The sequence below is a fragment of the Archocentrus centrarchus genome, chromosome 2, assembly GCF_007364275.1.
Source record: "Archocentrus centrarchus isolate MPI-CPG fArcCen1 chromosome 2, fArcCen1, whole genome shotgun sequence".
NCBI classification, from domain to species: domain Eukaryota; kingdom Metazoa; phylum Chordata; class Actinopteri; order Cichliformes; family Cichlidae; genus Archocentrus; species Archocentrus centrarchus.
Genome location: NC_044347.1, coordinates 19,826,181 through 19,848,410, shown reverse-complemented (window position 1 = coordinate 19,848,410; position 22,230 = coordinate 19,826,181). Strand labels below are relative to the sequence as shown.

General features: G+C 40.3%; 2 protein-coding genes across 2 annotated transcripts; both read right to left on the bottom strand.

Annotated features, from left to right (window-relative positions):
- Nucleotides 1-141: 141 nt before the first annotated feature.
- On the bottom strand, nt 142-1,252 carry LOC115793224 (gamma-crystallin M2-like). The gene is made up of 3 exons (XM_030748110.1): nt 1,214-1,252; nt 864-1,106; nt 142-417 (listed from the first exon to the last, which is right to left on the bottom strand). Exons 1-3 carry the CDS (start codon nt 1,220-1,222, stop codon nt 142-144), a joined length of 528 nt encoding a protein of 175 aa, XP_030603970.1. The 5' UTR covers nt 1,223-1,252.
- A 2,120-nt stretch (nt 1,253-3,372) lies between these two features.
- On the bottom strand, nt 3,373-11,552 carry LOC115793061 (protein boule-like). The gene is made up of 11 exons (XM_030747791.1): nt 11,387-11,552; nt 9,036-9,164; nt 7,384-7,475; nt 7,199-7,253; nt 7,033-7,108; nt 6,780-6,934; nt 6,303-6,374; nt 6,159-6,194; nt 5,959-6,075; nt 5,527-5,619; nt 3,373-4,972 (listed from the first exon to the last, which is right to left on the bottom strand). Exons 1-11 carry the CDS (start codon nt 11,411-11,413, stop codon nt 4,871-4,873), a joined length of 954 nt encoding a protein of 317 aa, XP_030603651.1. The 5' UTR covers nt 11,414-11,552; the 3' UTR covers nt 3,373-4,870.
- Between the last annotated feature and the right edge of the window lie 10,678 nt (nt 11,553-22,230).

Sequence of the window (22,230 nt, the reverse complement as noted above, 5' to 3'; positions counted from 1 at the left end):
GTAGATTAAATGTTACAGCAAAGGGACTCGAACACCAGATTAAAAAGAAATAAGGCCATCTGGTTTAAGATACAGACATAAACACAGTTTAAGCCCAGTATGTTTATTGAGAACAGACAAAGGAACAAGGTTCAGAAGGCTTTAATTAAAGTCGGTGATTCGCCTGAGAGAGCCGATCCTTGGACTCGCACCGCCCCAGTCACTGTATCTGCGGTATTCGCCAGGTCTCAGGTAGTAGGTCCTCCCTCTGTAGTTGGGCTGGTCGTACAGCAGCCAGTGGCCATCTAACACATTGCACGAGTTAATGTCAGACATACGGAAGCGGTCCTGGACGTTGGGGCAATCTTCGCTCACCTCCTGCATTTGGCCGCCCATATCTGGACGCTCATACAATTTTATTTTGTAGGAGCCACGGTGCTGAAGAGAGAACAACATTTATTAGACAGACATAAACATGTAAAACAGTCCATCTATCTAATACTAGTTGCAGGTTACGCCAATAATGGTTTGGGAAAAGCATCCTTAACCAAACCAAACCTCAGCTTATGTTTCTTTTCCAGTTCAGGGTCCACCAGATGAGCATCTCCTGAGCCAACCTGACGTGGCAAACTGAATATGATGGTGGTTTTGGCCGTCACAGATTTATAATCTAAAATGTTCTCCAAGGAAGAATATACAAGTATTGGGATTGTGTAGTTTATAGCCTTCATTTTACTTTTGTTTCTTCTGTTTTGTTTCTTGATTTGACTTTATTGAACATAAATGTGTTCCTTCTTTGACACTGCTTTTGTACTCCAATAATGCAGCGTACCCACTTGTAAATATGTTAACTCACTGTATCTTTAAAACAGTCTCATTCTTACCATGGGAATCATGCGGCAGGAGCGAATGCAGTCGTTGATTCCGATCATGCGCTGGTTGTCGGAGTACTCGCCCCTGCGCAGGAAGTACTGGTGGCCCAAATAGTGAGGTCTGTCATAAACCATGAAACAGCCACTCTCCACCCGAATGGAGTTGCAGCGGTTGAAGTAGGGGTGCAGGTCAGCACAGTCGCTCATGCACTCATGGTGCCGACCTTGGAAATTCCTGTCCTCGTAGAATATGATCTGCAAATGCGTGTCACAGCATTGAATAATTATATTCTGTTCAAACATATATCTCAAGGTTAACGTTTGTTTTATTCTGTATTTTCAGAAACACATAATAAACTTACCTTTCCCATTGTTATTTTAGTGGGGGCCCAACTGATGCTCAATAGAAGTCCTCTGTGCCGCTGTCCTTTTATATAAAGTAGCTGTGTGATGGCACAGCATAAAGTATTGTCATCCAAATGGGTTTTATAAAACAAATCTGGTTATGTATAGCGACGCACCGCAGTGTGATGACGACTTATTGTTGTCCACTTTTCACATGTTCATCACTATTGATCAAAACACCCTAGTATGCCCGTGACCCGCGGGGGGTCAGTGCTCACACTATCAGCAAAACAACAGCTGTTATTTGTGTCCTTCTGATTCAAAAAGATTTCTAACTCTGTAAATGCCAAAAAAAAAACAAGTTTTTTCAGGTCTTGGGTATAACCTCCTCTTGACCCATTAAATGAATAAATTCATGACAAAATAATAAGGAAGGTCATCATCTAGGTATCTCAGATGGCTGCGGGGTCCAAAGCAACATTTGTTTATACCTCAGGCTGGTTGTGCTTTTGTGCAATTTTAGTAATATTTTCTATAATTAAATGATGAAATCTTGTTTAAGGGACAATTAAACATCTACCTTGAGTGTTTGTTTTTTTAATCCAGCTATACTAGCAGTACCATAGAACCGCTGTGGCCTTGAATGAAGCGTAACAAATTTTAGCGCTAAATAGCAAATATGAGATGCATGAAAGCCCTATACGCTGAAGTTGTGAGCATGCTTAAATTTGTGTTTGCATTAACATCAGCATGTTAGCATTTACGCTGAGCATCAGCTCAAAGCACTGCAATAACCGAGCAACTGTAACTTCAACTAAGCTTTCTTCGCATGTATTTCAGTTGTTTGTGGAAACAGGCTAAACTGTCTTTGAATTAATTTTACTTTTGCTGATTCAATCCATTATTTAAATACTTATTGAGGGTTTTTAAATGCAGGCTTCTCACAGTAACTGCTGCCTTGTACAAACTCCATACTAGGCTTAAGATAATGCATGTGCATGAGTGATGGTAACAGAAACACTCAAACAAAATCGTAACATTTCATGGTATGGTTCTCATCCTGTATCCGTGAAAAACCTGATGTTCAGGCAGTTTTAGAAAGAAAACATTCATTTAAACAGACATTATTATTGCCTGTATTTTCTACTGTTATTTGTACAAAGTTATTTATGGAGTGTTTTTACTTATATTGTTAATATAAATATATATGAAAGGTTCAATGTGCTAATGTAACTATTTTTCCTCGTGTGGGCCTAAAAGTATCAATCATAAAGTATGGAGCATTAAGGAAACTTCATTAACTCAGAGGCTGAGAGACTGTGTAGAGATGTAGTTTGCTCCCTTCCACTAGGCTTAAACAGGACATTGTTTGCCATTTCTGGACCACAGAATGGTTTTTTTTTTGTACATGTGATGCTCAGGAAGCTTTTTTTAATGTTGCTTTCAAGCAGTTTTTTCAAACACCTGGAAAACTTCTGCAAGTGACATTTAAACAGTCTAATGCTACTTATGCACAGACAGTTGACACAGACATCCGCAGCTTTTTTTTTTTATAAACGTCAGCCTAAGGTCACGAGACTCCATCTTTTGTTATTCTAATAAGCTGGCATTTGGTGGTTTTGCCACTGTGCCAAGGTCTTTATCCCATTCATACAGATAAAATCCCTGATTCATCAGCGCCAGACTGGCCCATTATTCCGCCCCACTCATCCCATAGGATGGCAACATCCTATAGGATAACATCTACAGCTTTAAATGCTAAAAGTTTTTTCTTAAAAAAACAAAAAAAAAAAACAAAACATCTTCATTCCATACACATTTAAGTGATGTGCACACATTTCACATTCATAATGCTAAGCCTGTGTTACAAATCTGTCAATCCCAACTTCCTAATCATGATGAAAAACAAATATTCAGTCACTTACAAATTTAAAGACTTACAGTTTGATATTGTACATTTCAACTCAGATTTTGACTTGAGATCCCAACCAATACAGGATTTCTTCTTCTTTAATCATTTTCACTTATCTAATGTTACAAATCAAATACCGATAGATTGATAAATACACATTATCAGCCGACAATATCAACCGACCATTAAATCAGTGAGGCTTAACTTGATTTAAAAAATTTTTTTTTTGCCTATTTACTTTAAATCTGTTATTTTAAACTGTTAAATGTATTTTTCTTCCTTTCAGGCATCACTAATTATTTCAGAACAGCTGCAAAACTGAACGCAAAACACGGCCGCCACACCAAGGCAAACATTTATTTCCAGTAAAGAAATAAAATTATGTTAGAACAACACAAACTTTGGAGGTCATGTGATTTGCCGTATTACAGAGCTAAATAATCATGTTGATTTCTTTAACAAAAATACTTCCAAAAGCACTTTAAGTGAACAAACAGCAATGTCATAAAAGCACACAGAAAATTTCAAATGTATAATAACTATTTTGCCTATTTTACACAAACAGGCACAAATAGCTGAAACTGAGCAAATCTGGCAGGGGAAGTACAGCATAGAGTAATTGGAGATCTGGGGAAACAATAAAACTGATTATTAGGTTTGATCATATTAAAGTCAAAGGCAAAAATCTAATATTAAAAGAAAATGTTGCTTTCAACTGCACAGCATTAAAAACACTGAAAATTCTGAACATGAACTTTTATAAAGTGGCTGACTAAACAATAAACAGGTCTAGAAAAACCCCAATCCAATCAGTTGCTTTCACAAAGTTACTCAATTAAATATTATTAACAAAGCAATAATAGAACATAACACTTCTTTAGCTACAGAGCCAAGCTTTAATCAGTCTGCAGTCAGATTCAGTCAAGCTCTGCAGATGCTGAGCTCTCTCAGGTTTCTTACAGGTGTTTTTATTTTCACCTTGTGTAACTGAGCAGGATGGCAGTCACTTTTGGCCCAAACTCAAGTAAATTTCACACGTCAAAAAGACCAAACGTGGTCCTGCTGCTTTAAAAGCCATACAAAACTCCATTAAAGCACACTTGATCTAAACACTTCCAGTCCCTACATTCCTCAAAGCCCTCACTTACAGATGCACTACAATCCTTTTTAATTTCCAAATATAAAAAATCTGATGCAAAATTCTACACACACAGCATTGCTGCCAGTTCAATTTAAAATTAAATTATAACCAATTATAGTTGGTTTCAAACAGATATGGGTCAAAGCCCAACAAAAGTCCTGCAGGGAAAAAAAAAAAAAAAAAATCTCCATACTGTTATATCTTCAAAAAAAAAAACAAAAAGTTTCAATGAGCCGCTCTAAAATGAACAGGTTTAGAGTGAGTCGCTTTGAGACGTCCTAACGCTGCCGACAAAACGCAAAACAAGATGCTCCATGTTATACATGCTTATTGTGTTTTCACACTACAGTAAATGTTTGTTACTGGGAAACATCTTTAATTGCTGCTACTACTTGTGCTTAAATGTTAAAAACAAACAAAAAAAAAACCCCTCCAGTATAACAGAGTAAACCTCAGTCATCTGGCTGTACAACTAGGTGCCTTATGCTGTAAGGCACAGGTTTAACAGCTACTCATGGAGAGTAAAAAGAAAGTGACTAAAAATCACGTGTTTCCCTCGTAAAGCTCTCCATGGATTTAGCCTACATTAGACCTTTGAGGAGTGTGAAACATGGAGGCGTCTTAAGGCTCTGCTGATTCTGGCAGATGGTGGGAGTCCTTGTGGTGGATGTGGCGGCGGTGCCTTGGCTTGAGATGGACCCACCAGGGTGGAAACATCTGATTCTGGAGAGAAAAAAAATAACACATTATAATGCAGTGAAGACTGTTACACTAACCATGCCCGAGTCAGAAGGGAAGCAATGATCCATTCTGACACTGGGTGTGCCAGAACATAATTTCCTCATTTAGACTCTGCCCATTTAACTTGTACTCTTTGTTTGCCATCTTTGTAACTGGGGGCCAGTCAAGCAACATCATGCAGAAACAGCCATATGGTGATAAACAGTGTAGCTGGCTGTAACAGTGTTGCCTGAAACCTCTCCTACTCCAACACAGAGACCCATTATTCTTTTCTGTATTTACTCTCACATACACACACACACACACACACACACACACACACACACACACACACACACACACACACACACTGCTGTAATGGTGGATGGTCATATTTAACATGGCCAAAGTCTAAAATAATCATGTTAGCACACAATTAATCCCTGTGAGGCTTCACACACTTCTTGGCTCTGTATAATGTCAGTGAGACACAGAAGCAACACCCAGCCAACCACCTTAGCGTGCTGCTTAATTATAACACAAGAAAACCAATTTACCTTTCCAGGGTCAACTTGCAGAACAACATGTGTCGTTCCTTCTGCTCTCTGAGCATATACTGGGTAACCATGCTGCACTGTTGGCTCTCGAAACTGCAAGCATAGGAAAAGAAAAAAAAAAAAAAAAAGGCTGAAGTGAGCGCGCCCTTAAAACCAATTTTCCTTAATACTCCTATGGTGGAATTATAACAAAACTCCTCATTTCATTCTCAGTTACACCTCTGAGGTTTTTACACTCAAGCTGTAATTACAGTACAAAAATGAAACCCATTTTACAGTCATGCATCATACAAACATTAGATCATGAAAGTTTAGTTTAACAAACCCCCTACCTTCCAGGTAAAAAGCACAAAACTTTAGCAAACATACTTGTGGGAACAGATATAGTTAAATAAATTTGCAGGATTTTGGTTTTCCTCGATCAATCTGCACCTCTACTGTGGAGTCCTCCATGAACACCGCAGGTGGCTGGGTAGAGCCTCCATCAGCAGGCAGGTAAAGATACTGTGACTGCTGGGAGTACAGGACTGCACTGGAGGGCATCTGCCACTGGAGAACAGACATTAAAAAACAGGTGAAAACCGGCCACATACTCCTGAACTGAAACTCATGTGTAGCAGCATTTTGTCTACCTGGACGGCATTCGACTGATACTGGTTTGGGATGCACTGGAGTGAGGGTGAGGCAGAAAGAGAGCAGGCTGTTAAATAACCTGCTGCGCTTGTTAAATGGTATCGTGGTGAGAAATGATTGGATCCCTGAAAGGCTGAGCTGACCTGGTAGGGCTGACTGGCTGGTTGCTCATACACAGGTGGATGAGAATGAGGGACCATCAGTGAAGACGGCGGCTGCAAGGAGGTCATCAATCATACAAGTATTTATATTAGTTAGAAAAGAGCATCTGATTAGTCTGCATTACTGCAATGCTATCTGTAGGTGTCAGTGTTCTGGGTTTTCTGGGTATAGTCTCTTTTAGAAAAAGCATCACAAAGTTTAAGCTCTTTTTAGGATTAAAATGCATTTTCATATTATCTGAGTAAAGACTCAAATAACTACACATAACAAAAATTAAGGAAATCTGTTTGTTTCATGTGTCTGAAAAAAAAAAAAAAAAAAAAAGTATAATTAGCTGATATTGGATTTTTAAGCCCAATCACCAAATAAAGAAAAAAAATTACAATACAGTCTGGTTCTCTGGGTGTCAAGGCTTTTTACAGCACTAAGTATTAAATGGGTGTTCTATCAGTACGTACAAGCCACTGGTGGGAAGGAGGGTTCATGTTGGGGCAGTGGAAGTAGGCAACTCCATTATAGTAAGTGTAGGGACAGCCTGTGGATGTGGTCAGTTGCGTGCAGGATGCGTGATGAGGCACGGCAAGTTCACAGCTGGCTGTGGAGGCGATCGTCGCTGGGAAAAAGAATTAAACCACGGATTATTTTAGAACAGGTAAGACACAGCTGCTGATAATTAAGCCAAACACCTGCACTACTGGACCGTCAACTCACGTTGACGTGAAGATTGACGCTTTCGAAAAGCCTGACCGATGCTGAGCTTCTTGTCTTTGAAAGTGATTCCATTAGCCTGTAATATATGAACGGAGTACAGAAGTCACATGAGACAATAAAGTTCAGGTAGATGTACGATATGTTTGAGCGCAGTAAAGTTACTTACATTATTCAGGATTTTCTGTGCCTCTTCTCTGGATTCAAATGTAACAAACCCATATCTGTTAAAATGCAAAGAATCCAGGGAAACTGTTTTACTGATGCTTAAAGTCGAAGGCCAGAAAGTCGCAGGTGCATACATTAATATTCAGTCACATTCTGTATATGAAAGGAATAAGACATTGTACTGACCCCTTTGACATCCCTAGGTGATCTAAGACAATCTTCACATCTTTCACTGTGCCGTGTTCAGAGAACAGGCCTCGCAGGTCGCTTTCATTAAACTACAAACATGCACAAAAACACACATTTGATTGTTTCATCATTGCAAAACAGAGTGCTTTAAATCATTTGCTCTACATTATTTTTTCCCCATGTAGTTTTACAGGACAACCACCAGGGGGCATCTGTGAAATAGCTGTATGCAAGTTGGTGGTGATGGCCATCATAATAAAATTTCAACCTCACAATGACAATGATACAGGTACTTTTCTTTGATACACGTGAGTGCAGATTTTAAATAACACAAACAGTGTGTGATCCAGGGTTATAATAGTTTTGGATTTTACATTATAGTTTAGTTTTAGTTAGTTTTTACTTTTATTTCTCTAATTCAGTTAGTTTTAATTAGTTTTCAGAGAGGTTTTGCTCGTTTTTATTAGTTTTTATTTTTGGTTTCATGCTTAGTTTTAGTTAGTTTCAGTTAGTTTCAGTATTAGTTTTAGTATTTTCATACCTGATCAGGTGCAAGATTCAAGGCGCAAAAGTGACTATTGTGTAATGAAAACTTGACAAAAGATACAGTTTAAAGAAATATAGTCAACAACCAACTGTTCACAAGACATGCTAAATTTGTGTAATATTAAGGACACACATGAACATCAACAGGGAGAAACAAAGAAAAACATGAACTCCCAAACTCAATAAATTCTACAATAAACTCCACAATAAACTTCAGCATCAGTGCAGCAGATTAATAACGCCTACATGTGGTGTTAAACAAAAACAAACTCTTTGAAGGAGTCAAAGGTCAAATCCATCTGCATCCTGATGTTCTCACCACCTGAAGCTGCTTCTGTTTTGGAGCTAGCTTGGTTAGATGCTCGCTAATTAAACCTGCAGGGTCTTTGCGGCCTCTGTACACAAGCTACAGAAGTTGCCGACCTCATGTCCGCATTTATGCTTGTGTAGCTGGATTGTGTGTGTTAATTACCTTGTGGTCGTGTGCAGGTGTTTGTACTCAAAGAACCTCCATACGGGACTCTGCCGCTTTCTCGGCAGACCGCAGCCATTACTTTGCGGACCAGCGCGGTGAGCGCACGCACATGCGCACTCACACAGTTGTCCTGTGGCGCTCCCAGCTTAAACTCGGAGAGCGGAAACAATGATTTCATATCAATCCACAAGGCTTAAAAACCCCCCCCCAAAAAACAAGTAAATGAAAGTCAGTTTATCGATAATTTCAGTTAGTTTTAGTTAGTTTTGTAAACTCACAATTCAGTTTTAATTAGTTATCGTTTTTTCCTTTTAATTATAGTTTTTATTTATTTCAGTTAACGACAATGTTTTTTCAATTTCAGTTTTCGTTATTTCGCTCGTTTTCGTTAACTATAATAACCCTGGTGTGATCAAATTTGGAATCAACAAGATGGCAAATATATAATGTTTCATCTAGACTAAAAAATCTGCTTAATAGAGACATGAGTTTTCCTTTAGATTTTAGTTATTGACTTCTGGAGTGACTTGAGTGACAGGCCATGATTATCTCACAGCTTCAGCTTATTTATTTTGCTTCACTCTACCTGCCCAAACGTATTTTTCCCCTGCTAAACAGCAGCTCTCACCTTGTAGTCAATCCCCCCAACAAAAATCCTGTTGTGGATCACGGAGCCAAAGGTGGGGTTGTGGTCAGTCAGGCCGTCAGCGTGATCACCTGGCAGTAGCGCATCATTGGTCGAGGAACTGCTGCCATTCTGGGATGTACAGTAGGATGAAAATAAGAACTTTAAATACAACAGTGGATTTCATGTTGTGTGACCAAGTGGGTGGAATGTAAAATTTCATTTGCAGCATTCAAGCAAACACCAGTTATTTTATTTTTCCTGCAGACATTTCCATATTTATGTCCACTTTAATTTTCAAAGAAAATCTGTGGAAAGTGTTACACATCTCCAGGCCCTCAGGCCCAGAAATTTTTTTTTTTCCAGGTCATACTTCAGGCCAGTAAGAAACTATACTCATAATCTGGTTAGTCAGCTCTCAAAGTTATTTCCTATGAAATGGTCAAGTTTAAGAACACTCACTGGACAGTTTATTAGGTACACCTTGGTAGTACTGGGGTTCAGAGATTTTGGTCCATAATAACATGACAGGATCACACAGTTGCTGCAGATTTGTCCGTGATGCAAATCTCCTGTTTCACCACATCTCAAAGGCACTTTATTGGATAGAGATCTGGGGACTGTGGAGCACCGTCATGCTCAAGAAACCAGTTTGAGATGATCTGAGCTTTGTGACATCCTGTGTTATCCTGCTGGGAGTAGCCATCAGAAAATGGGTACACTGTGGTCATAAACACAACAATACTCAGGTAGGCTGTGGTGTTTAAAAAAATACTGAGATGGTACTAAGGGGCCCAAAGTGTGCCAAGAAAATAGCCGCTACAGCATTACACCACTAGCAGTCTGATCGGTTTCGGTCCATACTGGCAGGATGGATCCATGTTTTCTGTGCCAAATTCTGACTCTACCATCTGAATGCTGCAGCAGAAATCGAGACCCATCAGACTAGGCAACATTTTCCAGTCTTCCGTTGTCCCATTTTGGTGAGCCTACATGTGAATTATAAGCTCAGTTTGTTTTTCTTAGCTGACAGAAGTGGCACCCAGTGTGGTCTTCTGCTGCTGCTGCTGTAACCCATTTGCTTCAAGGTTTGACATGTTGTGCCTTCAGAGATGGTCTTCTGCATACCTTGATTGTAATGAGTAGTTATTTGAGTTACTGTTGCCTTCCTGTCAACTGAAAGCAGTCTAGCCATTCTCCTCTGGCATCAACAAGTCATTTCCTGCCCAGAGAACAGCTGCTTACTGGATATTTTCTCTTTAAACCCTAGAGATGGTTTTGTGGGAAAATCCCAGCAGATCACCAGTTTCTGAAATTGATCAGACATTCGTGTTAACGACCAAAAACTAGGTGTACCTAACAAAGTGGCCGGAGAGCATAAATCCCACTTACACAATGTGGATTCTAAAATTAATGTAACTCTGTTTATGAGGAACTTTCAGCATTATATTATATTACTATAAAGAGCTTCTAGGAACAATAAAACTTAATAATCATTCACTTAAGTCCAACTAACAAAATAAATCATTGAAGAGTAGGTTCTTAGCCAAGGCTGAAGCACCTGCAGCCAGAAAGGACCATTTATGCTACAACATGCAAAATGTTAACAAAGCTTCACTGCTTCATAAAGCTGAAACCGTCTACGGTCACTTCAAAATAATAAATGCCAGTTAAATAAAACACCGCGAAAACAATTAGCAATTAACCTAATGGGTGGGGGCCTATCCCAGCCTGTACAGGTCGCCAGCCTGTCGCAGGGCTAACACAGAGAGACAAATTCGGACAATTTAGAATTACCAATTAACCTAACCCCAGTAACGGCAGGTCTTTGGGCTGTGGGAGGAAACCCACGCAAACACGCGGAGGACATACAAATTCCACACAGAAGGCCAAACCTTCTAGCTGTGAGGCAACAATGCTAACCACCACGCAACCGTCCAACTTTATTCCGCCATCAACTAATTGATAATTAAGGAAGACTTATTTTTTCATTTTTTTTAACCTATCTGCAGCGAACTTTAACATGAATATCTTTCAGCCAAAAATTTACTTTAAACTAGAACACCATGCCCCACTAATAAAGACCCTTAGTTCACTTCTTACATACTTGTAAATAACTTAGTTAGCTAGCATGTTAAACCACTTCCACAAGATTAAAAAAAAAGCATCTTTGTTTTGTTTAATTACTCAAAAACTTATTGGGCAAAAAGTGGCTCATGAAGTGTCTTAAACTAACTGTGATAAAGTTTATTTCATATAACCTAATATAACCCGGCATTATTTACTTACTTTAGCCCTGTTAGCTGAAAGATTCGCTAGCAAAGCGGCAATGGCAAACTTGGCAATGGACTCACCTTCTGGTTCTCCGCCTCCATAGCCATGTTAATCTGCTGCTGAAGATTAATGCAGGTTAAAATCTCAGATTAATTATGGCCAATTCGCGATATGGCTAATGGTTGTTACACTTTTTCATTTACCCCCAATAGTTAAGTCTCCACCGCACGCGCACTTATGACCTCATCAGGTATGAACATTTGAGAAACCTTAAAGGTGAACACATATTTAGTCCGTAAGTTCAGATTTTCCACTTAATAACTAGAAATTTGTTTATTTTTTTGGTCAATTTTGAGTTATTTTCTCAGCATTTTGAGTTAGTCAATTTCTAATTATAAGTAAAAGAAATTCAAGATAAAAACCCCCAAATTATCAATGGCATTTCTCCCCCAGCGGGAGAAACGAGCTTCCATAATTAAGTATGCTCTTATTTTCACTGCAATAATAAAAGTTAAATCAAGTATTTACATATTTGTTTTTTTCTCAAGAGTCACATAATTTGTTAAAAAAAAAAAAAAAAAGACATGTAAATATACTTGGAACTTGTGAGTTTGGTTGCAGAGATTTTTTTAATTTTTTGGCAAATTTATGTCTTAATAATCCCAGACAATATACATTTTGCATAATAATAATAATAATAATAATAATAATACCCTGTCCTCCAGCTCCTTCTCCACGCTCCCCCTCCCTTTATAGACCATAAAAACATCACTGTAGGGATGACTTGTGTGTAGTTTCTCAAACATTAAAACTTGAAAACTGCAATAAGGAGGGGTGTAAGCCATGGAGGAAAACACCTTTGATTTAAAAAAAAAAGAAAAGGTGTGTCCTGAAAATATGCCTGCCAGCCACAATGTCATCAGGTTGGATTTTGGGTGGGGAATGCACTCATTTTTAACCTAAGAGGTGTTTAACTGCTGCAGCATTTCATGATTAAAAAACAAAAACAAAAAAAACGTTTTTGAACCACCTTGCTGTACTTCAAAAACACATTTGTGCAGTACTAAAAAGTGGCCACACAGAGGAGCCATTTCTCTGTGGCTAACAAAGGTACAGGTTCAGATCTTATGCTGGTTGTACATCATAGTCATGAAGGCCTCGGGCTCATCGGATTCAAACATTTCTTTCTCTTTCGTCTAATTAAATCATGGCAAATCTCTGACAGTGTTTCAGGTTTTGTTAAAGAAATAATCCATCCACAAAGTTCAGAAATCTCTCATCATACACACATATTTCCACTTAAAACTCACATTTTGAAGCGTTGTAATACTATGGCCCTTGCCGTAGGTTTAAGTAGTTTTAGTTTTAAATGGCTACATGAATGGAGGGAGTCTTCCCATACTGAAAAAAAAACAAAACAAAAACACATTTCCACATTTCTTTCTCTCTCCTGATCCTTCAGCAGCCACTTTGGATGTTGTGCAAAATCCTCATGGAGCCATAATTTGTCTATGATTGGCTGCAAAGTGTTCTGAAACACTGTCATTTGCATCTCGTGCCCCCCCACCTCTTCATCCCCCTCCCTCAGACCACAGCAAAGTGACTGAACAAAGTGTCTCCGAGAGGTAAAAAAGCAACCAATCCAAAGCTAGTAATACTAATAGTGAATGAAAAAACACACACAAGAAGGAACAGGATTTGCCTCAAACACATCCATATTATTATGAATAAATGTGCAAACACAGTTTATAATCCACTCGGTGTGTAATTCTTCTCAGTCTGTGTTGCACATTTCCCACCATTACACCCTTCTGTCTCTGGATTGCTTGCCCTCATCTGAGTAATGTGGGCCACACCATTACTTGTCATTCATTTCCAGCTTTCCTTAATTGCCGGGGTGAATTTGCCAACGAGGTCTGACTGTGCAAAATGAGAAGGGCATGTTTGATAATTACAGCAATTTACGAGCTAAAAGTCCTTTTATACTCCACAAAGATCATTTAAGACACAAGTGCTGTCAGGGCAACTTGCCTGGCTGCTTGAGTTTTCACTGGAAACAAAGGAGAGTGAAGGTTTTATTCTTTGACTGTTTTAGTTCGTCTCTTTGTATTGACCAGTTTCATTTCCCGTTAATATTAATTTTCCTTTTTATATATATATATTTTCCACGTTGCTAGGGAATGTTATGCTTTTGACGCCTTCCTGTTGCTGCATTTCACGATCATTTCAACATTTAATTTACTTAAATCAAACAAAAATGACCTCAGATGAGTCTGAATCAGATAGAAACTGCTGACTTCATGTTTAAGTGCAATATTTAGCTTAAAGTCATTCATCGTGTCATCTGTCTTACATCGAAGTGAGTAATTTGGCCCAAAATGAGCCTCGTTCTGGAGGAGCAGAGGCCTTGCCAAACACAGAGTAAGAGTTTAGTTTTAGTCCAGCAAAGGAGTTTGGAGATAATATATTTGTCATCAAAATTGCTGTAAGTATTCATATAAAAATGTCAAAAAAGCAGCATTTTCTATTTTTTTTTTTTTTATTTCAAATTAAAACCACTAAAGTAAGCAATTTAAAAGCAAAAAAAATCAGTGGCACTTTACAGAGATTTGACTCTATCAGCTCCTGGTTTTGTGACAAGCAAGAGGCATAAAGTAAATAACAGGCATAGAAGAATTCAAATGGAGGTCAAATATCAGGTCAGACTTGCATTCCCATTGAAAAAAATGCCCGTTTTACCTCAGTCGGTCAGTCAGTCAGACAGTCATGGAGACAGAGGTTGATGAAAAATGAGCCGTAACAGAAGGGTTCAAGTCTGAGTCTGTAATTACTCTACAAATCTCTGATTTCCCCTCCTTCATCTCCTGACTATTTATAGCCACTGCATTCCTCTCAGAGAATAAAATGATCTCTTTGAGACAGTACAATGCCAGAAATAACAGGTTTGGACAAACATTTGCTGAGGCGTGGTGGGCCTGGCTGACCATCGCTGAGTTCCACTGTGGTTTCAGTCTACTGTTTTTCCCCCCTCGTCCATTTATTCATCTGTTCTTCTAAACGGCGTGCTCGGGCGGGGAGGTGGCGAGTAAGATGTGGTGGTTCGACAAAGGAGCTTGTGTGAAGCGGGATGAAATCGCTTTGTTGCATGGCAGGGCAGGGCGGCGGGGTTCTTACACATGAGGGACGGGGCAAAAAGAAAACACGCGCTCACAAACGCACACCTTCATGTCTGCAAGCACTCAGGTGCCTACAAGGCACCAGACCTCCATCTTTGTGCATCATTGTGTTTATGTTACAATCATGCGGATTTACTGGCAAATACGATGGACTGAGACGTGTGTGAATGTGTGCAGTCATATGTGTGTGTGTCTGTGCGTGCAAGTGTGTTTAGGTTATCAGAGAAGGAAAGCTTTGCTATTGACTGTTTTTTGTCAGATTTTGTTTGCCAGAACAAAACAAAGATCATATGATGCCTGCTTAGCATCCAGGCTTCATATCCAATTCATTCAGACCAGTATTTAGAAAGGCTGTGTGGGTAAATGAATGGGTAATGCTCCTTTTAACTTTGGACCACTGGGCCAGATGACCCCCTAATTTGGGGTAAGTTTATACCTCTGAGTAGAAGAGAACTTTTTTTTTGTCATTGTTTATAGTAGATTGTGTGGAATTTTGGTCTTTCGTATGTCTAAATTCCCCAAATGTATCCAGAGAGCAGAGATAAGATAAACTAATGTCATAGCTAATCTATACTTTTGTGAACCCAGTTTACTAGTTACAGTTCTGTTTGAGTCAAATCCTTGATGTAACTCTTGTTTAGTGTTATCATGCACTCTTTTTTTTTTTTTTCCAAGTTTCACAATTCCTGCCAATAAAACTTCAGAATAAGCATAGCTATGAGGGCCCTAAACATAGGCTACATGAATGGGTACGTGTGTCCAAAACCTAATTTAGTCTACAAGTTGTACCAGAATATATGGAAAATGAAAATGAACATCATAATAAACATACTTTTATATGCATGCTTGTAAGATGTAAATGTGTCACACTATGCTTTTGAATGGCTGCCTGGTCAGCTCCGGTGCATGGCACCAGCTTCCTCACAGTCAGCTCCTCTCCTCCTGCCATGAACACCTTTCCCAGCGTGCTACTGCATAAAATAGAGAAGCATAGTTGGCAAATGTCTGCCAGCTTGGGAACAAACCTGCAGTAGTAGCCAGCCAGCCCGCAAAACTGCCTCACCTCTTTTTTTGGTATTGGGACGTGGGCAAGATGTGATGGCCGCTGACTTCTCCATCTGAGGGCGCACTTGCCCACCTCCCATTTGGTACCCAGATATGTACCTTTCTCCATCCAACTGCATACATTTTTGGGCTGGCCATGAGCCCTGCCTGCCTTAGAGACTCCAGTGCTGTGTCCACCTCCTTGGGATACTTAACCCCAAGTTGCTCTCCGACACAAGCGTTGGAGTGTGTGTGAATAATTAGATAATAAATAGATCATAAAAAGCACTTAGCTTAGTTAATCATGGAAGTGCTTCTTGTGTGAATGAGGTAAATGTAAACGTGTTGTATAAGCGCTTCGAGTGCTCAAATAGAGTAGAAAAGCGCTATATAAGAACTAGTCCATTTACCTGCTGCACATAGTGACACCCAGGTGTCACTATGGATGAGGACATCATCCAGGTAGGCGTGGCACATGTAGTGTGGAGGCACAGCACCCTCTCCGTGAGGTACTGGGAAGTGGCTGGGGCTCCCAACAAACCAAAAGGAAGGGTGACAAATTGGTACAAACTGTATGTAGTGGAGAACACTGTCTTTTCCACAGACTCTGGAGATGAGAGAATCTGCCAGCAGCCCTTGGTCAAATCCAGTGTTGTAAAAAAGCACAACTGGTTCAGGAATTTGTTGACTCGGGACATGGGATACGAATCAAACAGTGACCCCTCATTCATCTTGTGGTAGTCTACACAGACCTGTATAGACCAGTCTTTCTTCACCACAAGAGCTATGGGGCTACACCATGCACTGTGTGACTCTTCTATTACTCCCATCTCCAGCATAGTAGCCAATTCCTTCTGAACTATTAGTCTTTTGTGTTCAGGTAACCTATAGGGTCATGAACACACCGTCACAGCTGGTCGAGTTTCAAAGTAAGCAGGGGGGGGGGGGGGGCAACACATCTGCAAATTGGTGTTGCTATGTAGCAACAACTGCTCTCTTGGCTGGCATGAGATTGCCATCACAATGGAATGAGGTGGGAATGATTGAATTTGGCACTTCAGGCCCCAACTCATCTCTATCTTTCACCAGAGAAACAGATTCTGCCTCTCTCCATGCTTTTAGGAGGTTGAGGTGGTATATCTGTGTGGCTCCACGCCTTTCTGACCACACCACTTTATAATCAACGTCCCCCACTTGTCCTGTGACCACAAAGGGTCCTTGGCACTTGGTGAGTAGTTTTGAGCTGGATGACGGAAGTAATACAAATACTTTATCTCCCTGTGTGAATTGTCTGAGTCTAGCCCCTCTGTTGTATGTTGCTGATGTTCCTGGGCCTGGAGTAATTGTTCTTGTGACAGCCTACCCAGTGTGTGCAGTTTTGCTCTTGTGTCCAGAACGTATTGAATTTCCTTCTTACTCAGGCTTAGACCTTACTCCCAGTTTTCTTTAAGTATGTCCAACGTCCCCCGCGGTTTTCTGCCAAACAGCAGCTCAAAGGGAGAAAATCCAGTGGATGCCTGGGGCACCTCCCGCATCGTCTAGCCAGCAATCCCAATTGGATTCATCCTTGTTAATGAACTTACGGATCATGGACTTGAAGGTCTTATTCAAGCACTCCACCAGCCCATTGGTCTGGGGGTGGGACATACTAGTTTGAACAGACTTAATGCCCAGTAATTTGTAAAGCTCTTTTAATGTGCCAGACATGAACAAAGGTCAGTTAGTATCTCTTTTGGGATGCCAACTTGGGAGATGACCTAAAACAGTACCCGTGCCACACTGTGGCACGGGTACTGGACAGTGGCACTGCTATCGTGTTGTATAATCCTCCAGAACTAAAACAAAACAATATCCCTGTGCACTCTGGTGAAATGGCTCGATGAGGTCCATGCCAGTGCTCTCAAATGGGACCTCCATTAATGGTAATGGGGCAAAGATGCTCTTGGAATGGCTGGCTGGTTTATTACCCCACCTGCCCAGCCAATAGAATCAAGCCATAGTTCAATCCAGCATTTTCTCATATCTCATGTGGCCTGCCTTTGGGTTATAATGAACTGCCTGGAAGACTAATTCGCGGGCACCCACTAACACGGGCACGGGCTGGTGGTTGCTCCATAACTGAACATGGGGCCCCAAGAGCAGTGATGCACTTTCTCCTTGGAGCTGGGATTGGCTGGCTCCCTGCTGCCTGCTGGAGCGCGCGCTATAGTGGATACTCCGGTTGCACTGCGAGATGATTCTCCGCTGGCGCAAGTGCCGCATCTAGGCTTGTCGGCCGGTGGCAGAGGACCCACTTCATCATCCTTCCACAAACTGCTCTAGGACCACTAGCTGCAGCATCTGTAGTTCTCCCTCTAATAGCCTGGGCTGTAGCAACCTGGCCACAGTGTCCCTGAGCCTCTGGGCGTACGTGAATGGACAATTTCCTGTCCCCATACAAGAGCTGTGGAAGCAGTGGTTCTTCTGGGAAAATCCCAGCCAATCTACCACCACCTGGCAGATGTGTCCAAAGCTGCCCAGTGATGCTGGTAGTAGGCCCAGTGCCTCCCCAGACAGTAGGGGCAGCAGCCTGGTCAGTCAGCTCTGGTCCACAGTACTAACTTCCTTGCTGTCAACTCCTCTCCTCGTGCCATGCACCCTGGTCCCAGTGTGCTACTGCATGAAATAGAGAAGCATAATTAACTAATGTCTGCCAGCTGTGCCAGCCAGTCTCCCCTGGCACTGCCCCCTGAACCCACCATGCCACCCCTCCCCTGCAGCTGAGCCACAAGCTACACCCCGCCACCACACTTATCTTTTGGAAGTGATACATTTAGTGCTGTGGAAAACAAAAAAGTTTTCACAGGACTCCTCTAAAAATTAAGTACACCCTTACCACTTTAGTTTAAAGGGTAAGTACTGTAGCAGCCAGCTAATGTTAATCAAATGCACTTTATTCATTTATCATCAGAAAGTGTGACCACCACTGAAAAAACAGAAATTTTGGCATTTTGCTGGTCTGGAGGATTCAGGTCTCTGCAAATTCAACCCAAGGTCAGACTGTGCAATGCTCAGAGAAACTGTAAAAAAAATCCAAGCGCTACATCTCAGGCCTCAGTCAGCATGTTAAATGTTAAAGTTCATGACAGTACAATTAGAAGAAGACTGAATAAGTATGGCTTGTTTGGAAAGATTGCCAGGAGAAAGCCTCTTCTCTCTGAAAAGGACATGGCAGCACAGCCTAGGAGTGCAAAGTTGCATCTGAACAAACCACAACAGTGCTGGAATAATGTCCTTTGGACATAGATCAAAGCGGAGCTGTTTGGCCATAATGCATAGCGCCATATTTGCAGAAAACCAAACACAGCACATCAGCATGAACACCTAATGCCAGGATGTTGTTGGTGGGGGGTGATGATTTGGGATTGTTTTGTAGCCACAGGACCTGGGCACCCTGCAGTTATTGAACCAGCCATGAAGTCCACTGTATACCAAAGTATTCTGGAGTCAAATGCTGGGCCATCTGTCTGAAAGCTAAAGGTTGATCAAAATTGGGTCATGCAACAGGACAATGATCCCAAGCACAGCAGCAAATCTACAACAGAATGACTGAAAAAGAAAAGAATGACCAGTTAAAGTCCAGACCTCAACCTGATTCAAGTGCTGTGGCAGGACTTTAAGAGAGCTGTGAATAAACAAATGCGCACAAACCTTAGTGAACTGAAGCAACATTGTAAAGAAGAGTGGGCCAATATTCACTTACTTAAACACTTACTTCAAGTCATTGCTCATAACGGTGGTTCTGCAAACTACTGAATCATGGGGCGACTCTATGTAGTCTTGTGAAAATGTTCTCCTTCGCATGGCAGTGCATAGACTTTAAATGAAATCAAAAACTTCCATGCCACTTTCTAAATAACAGTAAAATGCCTTTATTCTCACAGCGTGGTCACATGGTCACCCCAGGCAGAAGTTTGCCATCAGTTGAACATTATTAGAAAAGAGTCATTGTTTCCATCGAATCTGTTTAACTCCCTGACATATGCTAAAATATGACCATGCCATTTCTATATGTTCTCAGTGCCAGCTTTATGTCGCTCTGTCTCACACAGTTTGCTTTAACATGGTTAATGTCTGTAATGGAACCGCAGGTAAAAATCCAGGACTGCAGTACATGCAGTACATGAGTACAGAGTTATAATAAACCCTTTGAACAGCAGATATTTTGACCTGTCACAGCAGGACAAGCAGAAATATTACTAATAACCTTATTGATGAGTCGTTGTATTTCATTACACAAACACTTTTCATTCTGCTACATGTCAAAAGAGAAGGTAGCAGATCACATTACTTAATCTGGCACACGGAGCAATATGAGGATCTGAACTGTCATTCACTTAGCTGATTCTGTTTTTTTCTGTTTTCTAATAAAAAACATATATAAATAATTTTTAAAAATTGCAAAAAAAAAAAAAAAAAACATCTTTACCCACAACTGATATTGAAGTATTTGCTACATGAAGACAATTAAAGTTAATCCATATGTAATACGTATACACACACACACAAAAAATATTTTTTTTAAATACACGTGTCAATGACATTGTATCATAACACAAAGATGTCGTCCCTTTTCTGGCTTTCTCCAGTGGTTGTTTGCTCTTTTGTGAAAATGTTTTACCACAATGGTGTTGCATTCCACAGCGACACCCGATGATTTCTCTAAATGTAGACATATTATTTAGGGTTTTATATGCTGAGGCCCTGGCTATAGTTAGTGGGTGTGCACACACTGACCTATAATAAAGTAAACACAGTCAACTGGGCTCAGGCCAGTGAACTAAAAGTGAAGCTGAGTCCTCTTACTATTTCCCTCTGGAAGTATCAGGTAGAAAAAAAAAAAAAAAAAAAAAAAAAAAATGGTACAATTCGGCTGATGTTTCTTGACAAAGTCAATGCAGCTGCAGCACATTTCATAGTATCTGTCAGCTCCTACTACTCCAATACTCACATTATTTGATGACTGGTAATGTTTTTTTTGTTTTTTTTTTATGGGTGTGCTTCCCGACTGTTCCCTCCTCAGGGATCGAGATATTCTTCCACAGTAATGCCATGTTTTTTTATTGAAGAGGCAACTTTGTCATCACCCAAAAACACACAATTTTGTCTGCCACTCTGGGTGGCAGACAAAAGATGCACTGTAACCTATTAATAAACTGTTGGTTCACTGACCTCTTCTGACTGGAAGCTGCCAGTGGGTGCAGAGAAAAGCCACACTCCAAACAACATTTGTAATGTGTGGACTGCTTTTGTTATGACATTTTGCAGTACACCTTGTTGCCCAGACAAACATATGCAAGCAAAATTGGAGTGATCAAACTCTAATTTCTGGAAGAAGGTCATGCTGATATATATTATTCTTCTTGTCATTACCCCAGGCAGCATAGACCCAGCATTGCAGCCCTTGTACTTTTGAAAGTGGACTTATTGTGGTCTGAATTTTCTGTTTGAATGATAGATTCTTATATCAAACATGGCCAAAGATTGAACTAATTAGGCATATGTACCTTTATTCCCTATGAGCCAAAAGCTCAGGCTTCAGTCTGCTTTAAATGCTCCATTTCAAACACTTCTTTTTACTCTTGGATCTCTGTGACGTCAGCGGGAGCCATTATCCCCAATGTGGGATAATGGCTATGAGCTCAGAAGCCCCACCCAACTGCTGTTCAAGCCTTCTGTTAATGAGGGGCAGCCAATCAGAAAATAATGCAAGAATATAAGTTTGGAGATGGAAGTAAGCATAATAGATTTCCTTTTGCACAGATATTTTCTTTCTGAACTTCCATCACAAAGAAACAGTTTAACTGCTCAGGGATGTAGCACATATCTGTCAACATGTAAATGAGGTTTGTTCAAGCACCAAAAAAAAAAAAAAAAGGCATTAAGTTGCTCCTTTTAGTAACTAAAAGGAGGAAATTTATCATTTCACTGCCCACTGTGGTTGGAATTTTTAAACTGGTTTCACCTCTGAATTGGTATGGTTACTTAGCTGCTGTTGAGACTGTTCAGAGCAAAAATCTTTATAGTAACATGTAATTTCATAAATAGCATATTAAAGCAAGACTGCAGTAAAAGGTAAATCATGGTAAAAACAAAGTACACCCTCTGTCAGTTCAAAGGTTTTACTTATAAGGAGATAAAAAAAAAAAAAGAAGCCTTATCAGGGCTTAAAATTAGGAAAATACAACCTCAGACGTTCATGGTCAGTTCATGGTCGACTAAGTGACTGCAAGGTGCCCAAGTCCTGTGGCTGCAAAACAAGCCCAAATCATCAGACCTCCACCATCGTGCTTGATAGTTGATATGAGGTGTTTGTGCTGATATGCTGCGTTTATTATTCAACCAAATGTGGTGCTGCGTATTAAGGCCAAACATCTCCATTTTGGTCTTGTCTGTCCAAAGGACATTGTTCTAGAAGTCTTGTGGTTTGTTCAGACGCAACCTAAACTGTTCTTTTTAGAAAGAATCCTTCCAAACAAGTCATACTTTTTCAGTCTTTTTCTAATTGTACTGTCATGAACTTTAACATTTAACATGCTGATTGAGGCCTGTAGAGTCGGAGATATAGCTCTTGGGTGAATTTGAGCTTGGGGGAATTTGCTGGGATGTCTGGGAAGATTGGCAGCAGTCTTGAACATTTTCCACTTGTGAAGAATCTTTCTCAC

Bases quoted from the DNA above. Each gene is read 5' to 3' on its own strand.
- LOC115793224 (XM_030748110.1), bottom strand. The intron at 418-863 runs GTAAGAATGAGA...TTCTCTCTTCAG, and splicing joins CCTGCCGCATGATTCCCATG to CACCGTGGCTCCTACAAAAT.
- LOC115793061 (XM_030747791.1), bottom strand. From the start codon at position 11,413: ATGGCTATGGAGGCGGAGAACCAGAAG. The intron at 7,476-9,035 runs GTGAGAGCTGCT...GCATGTTTGTAG, and splicing joins TTGGGGGGATTGACTACAAG to TTTAATGAAAGCGACCTGCG. The intron at 6,195-6,302 runs GTCAGCTCAGCC...CCCTCACTCCAG, and splicing joins CAGCCAGTCAGCCCTACCAG to TGCATCCCAAACCAGTATCA.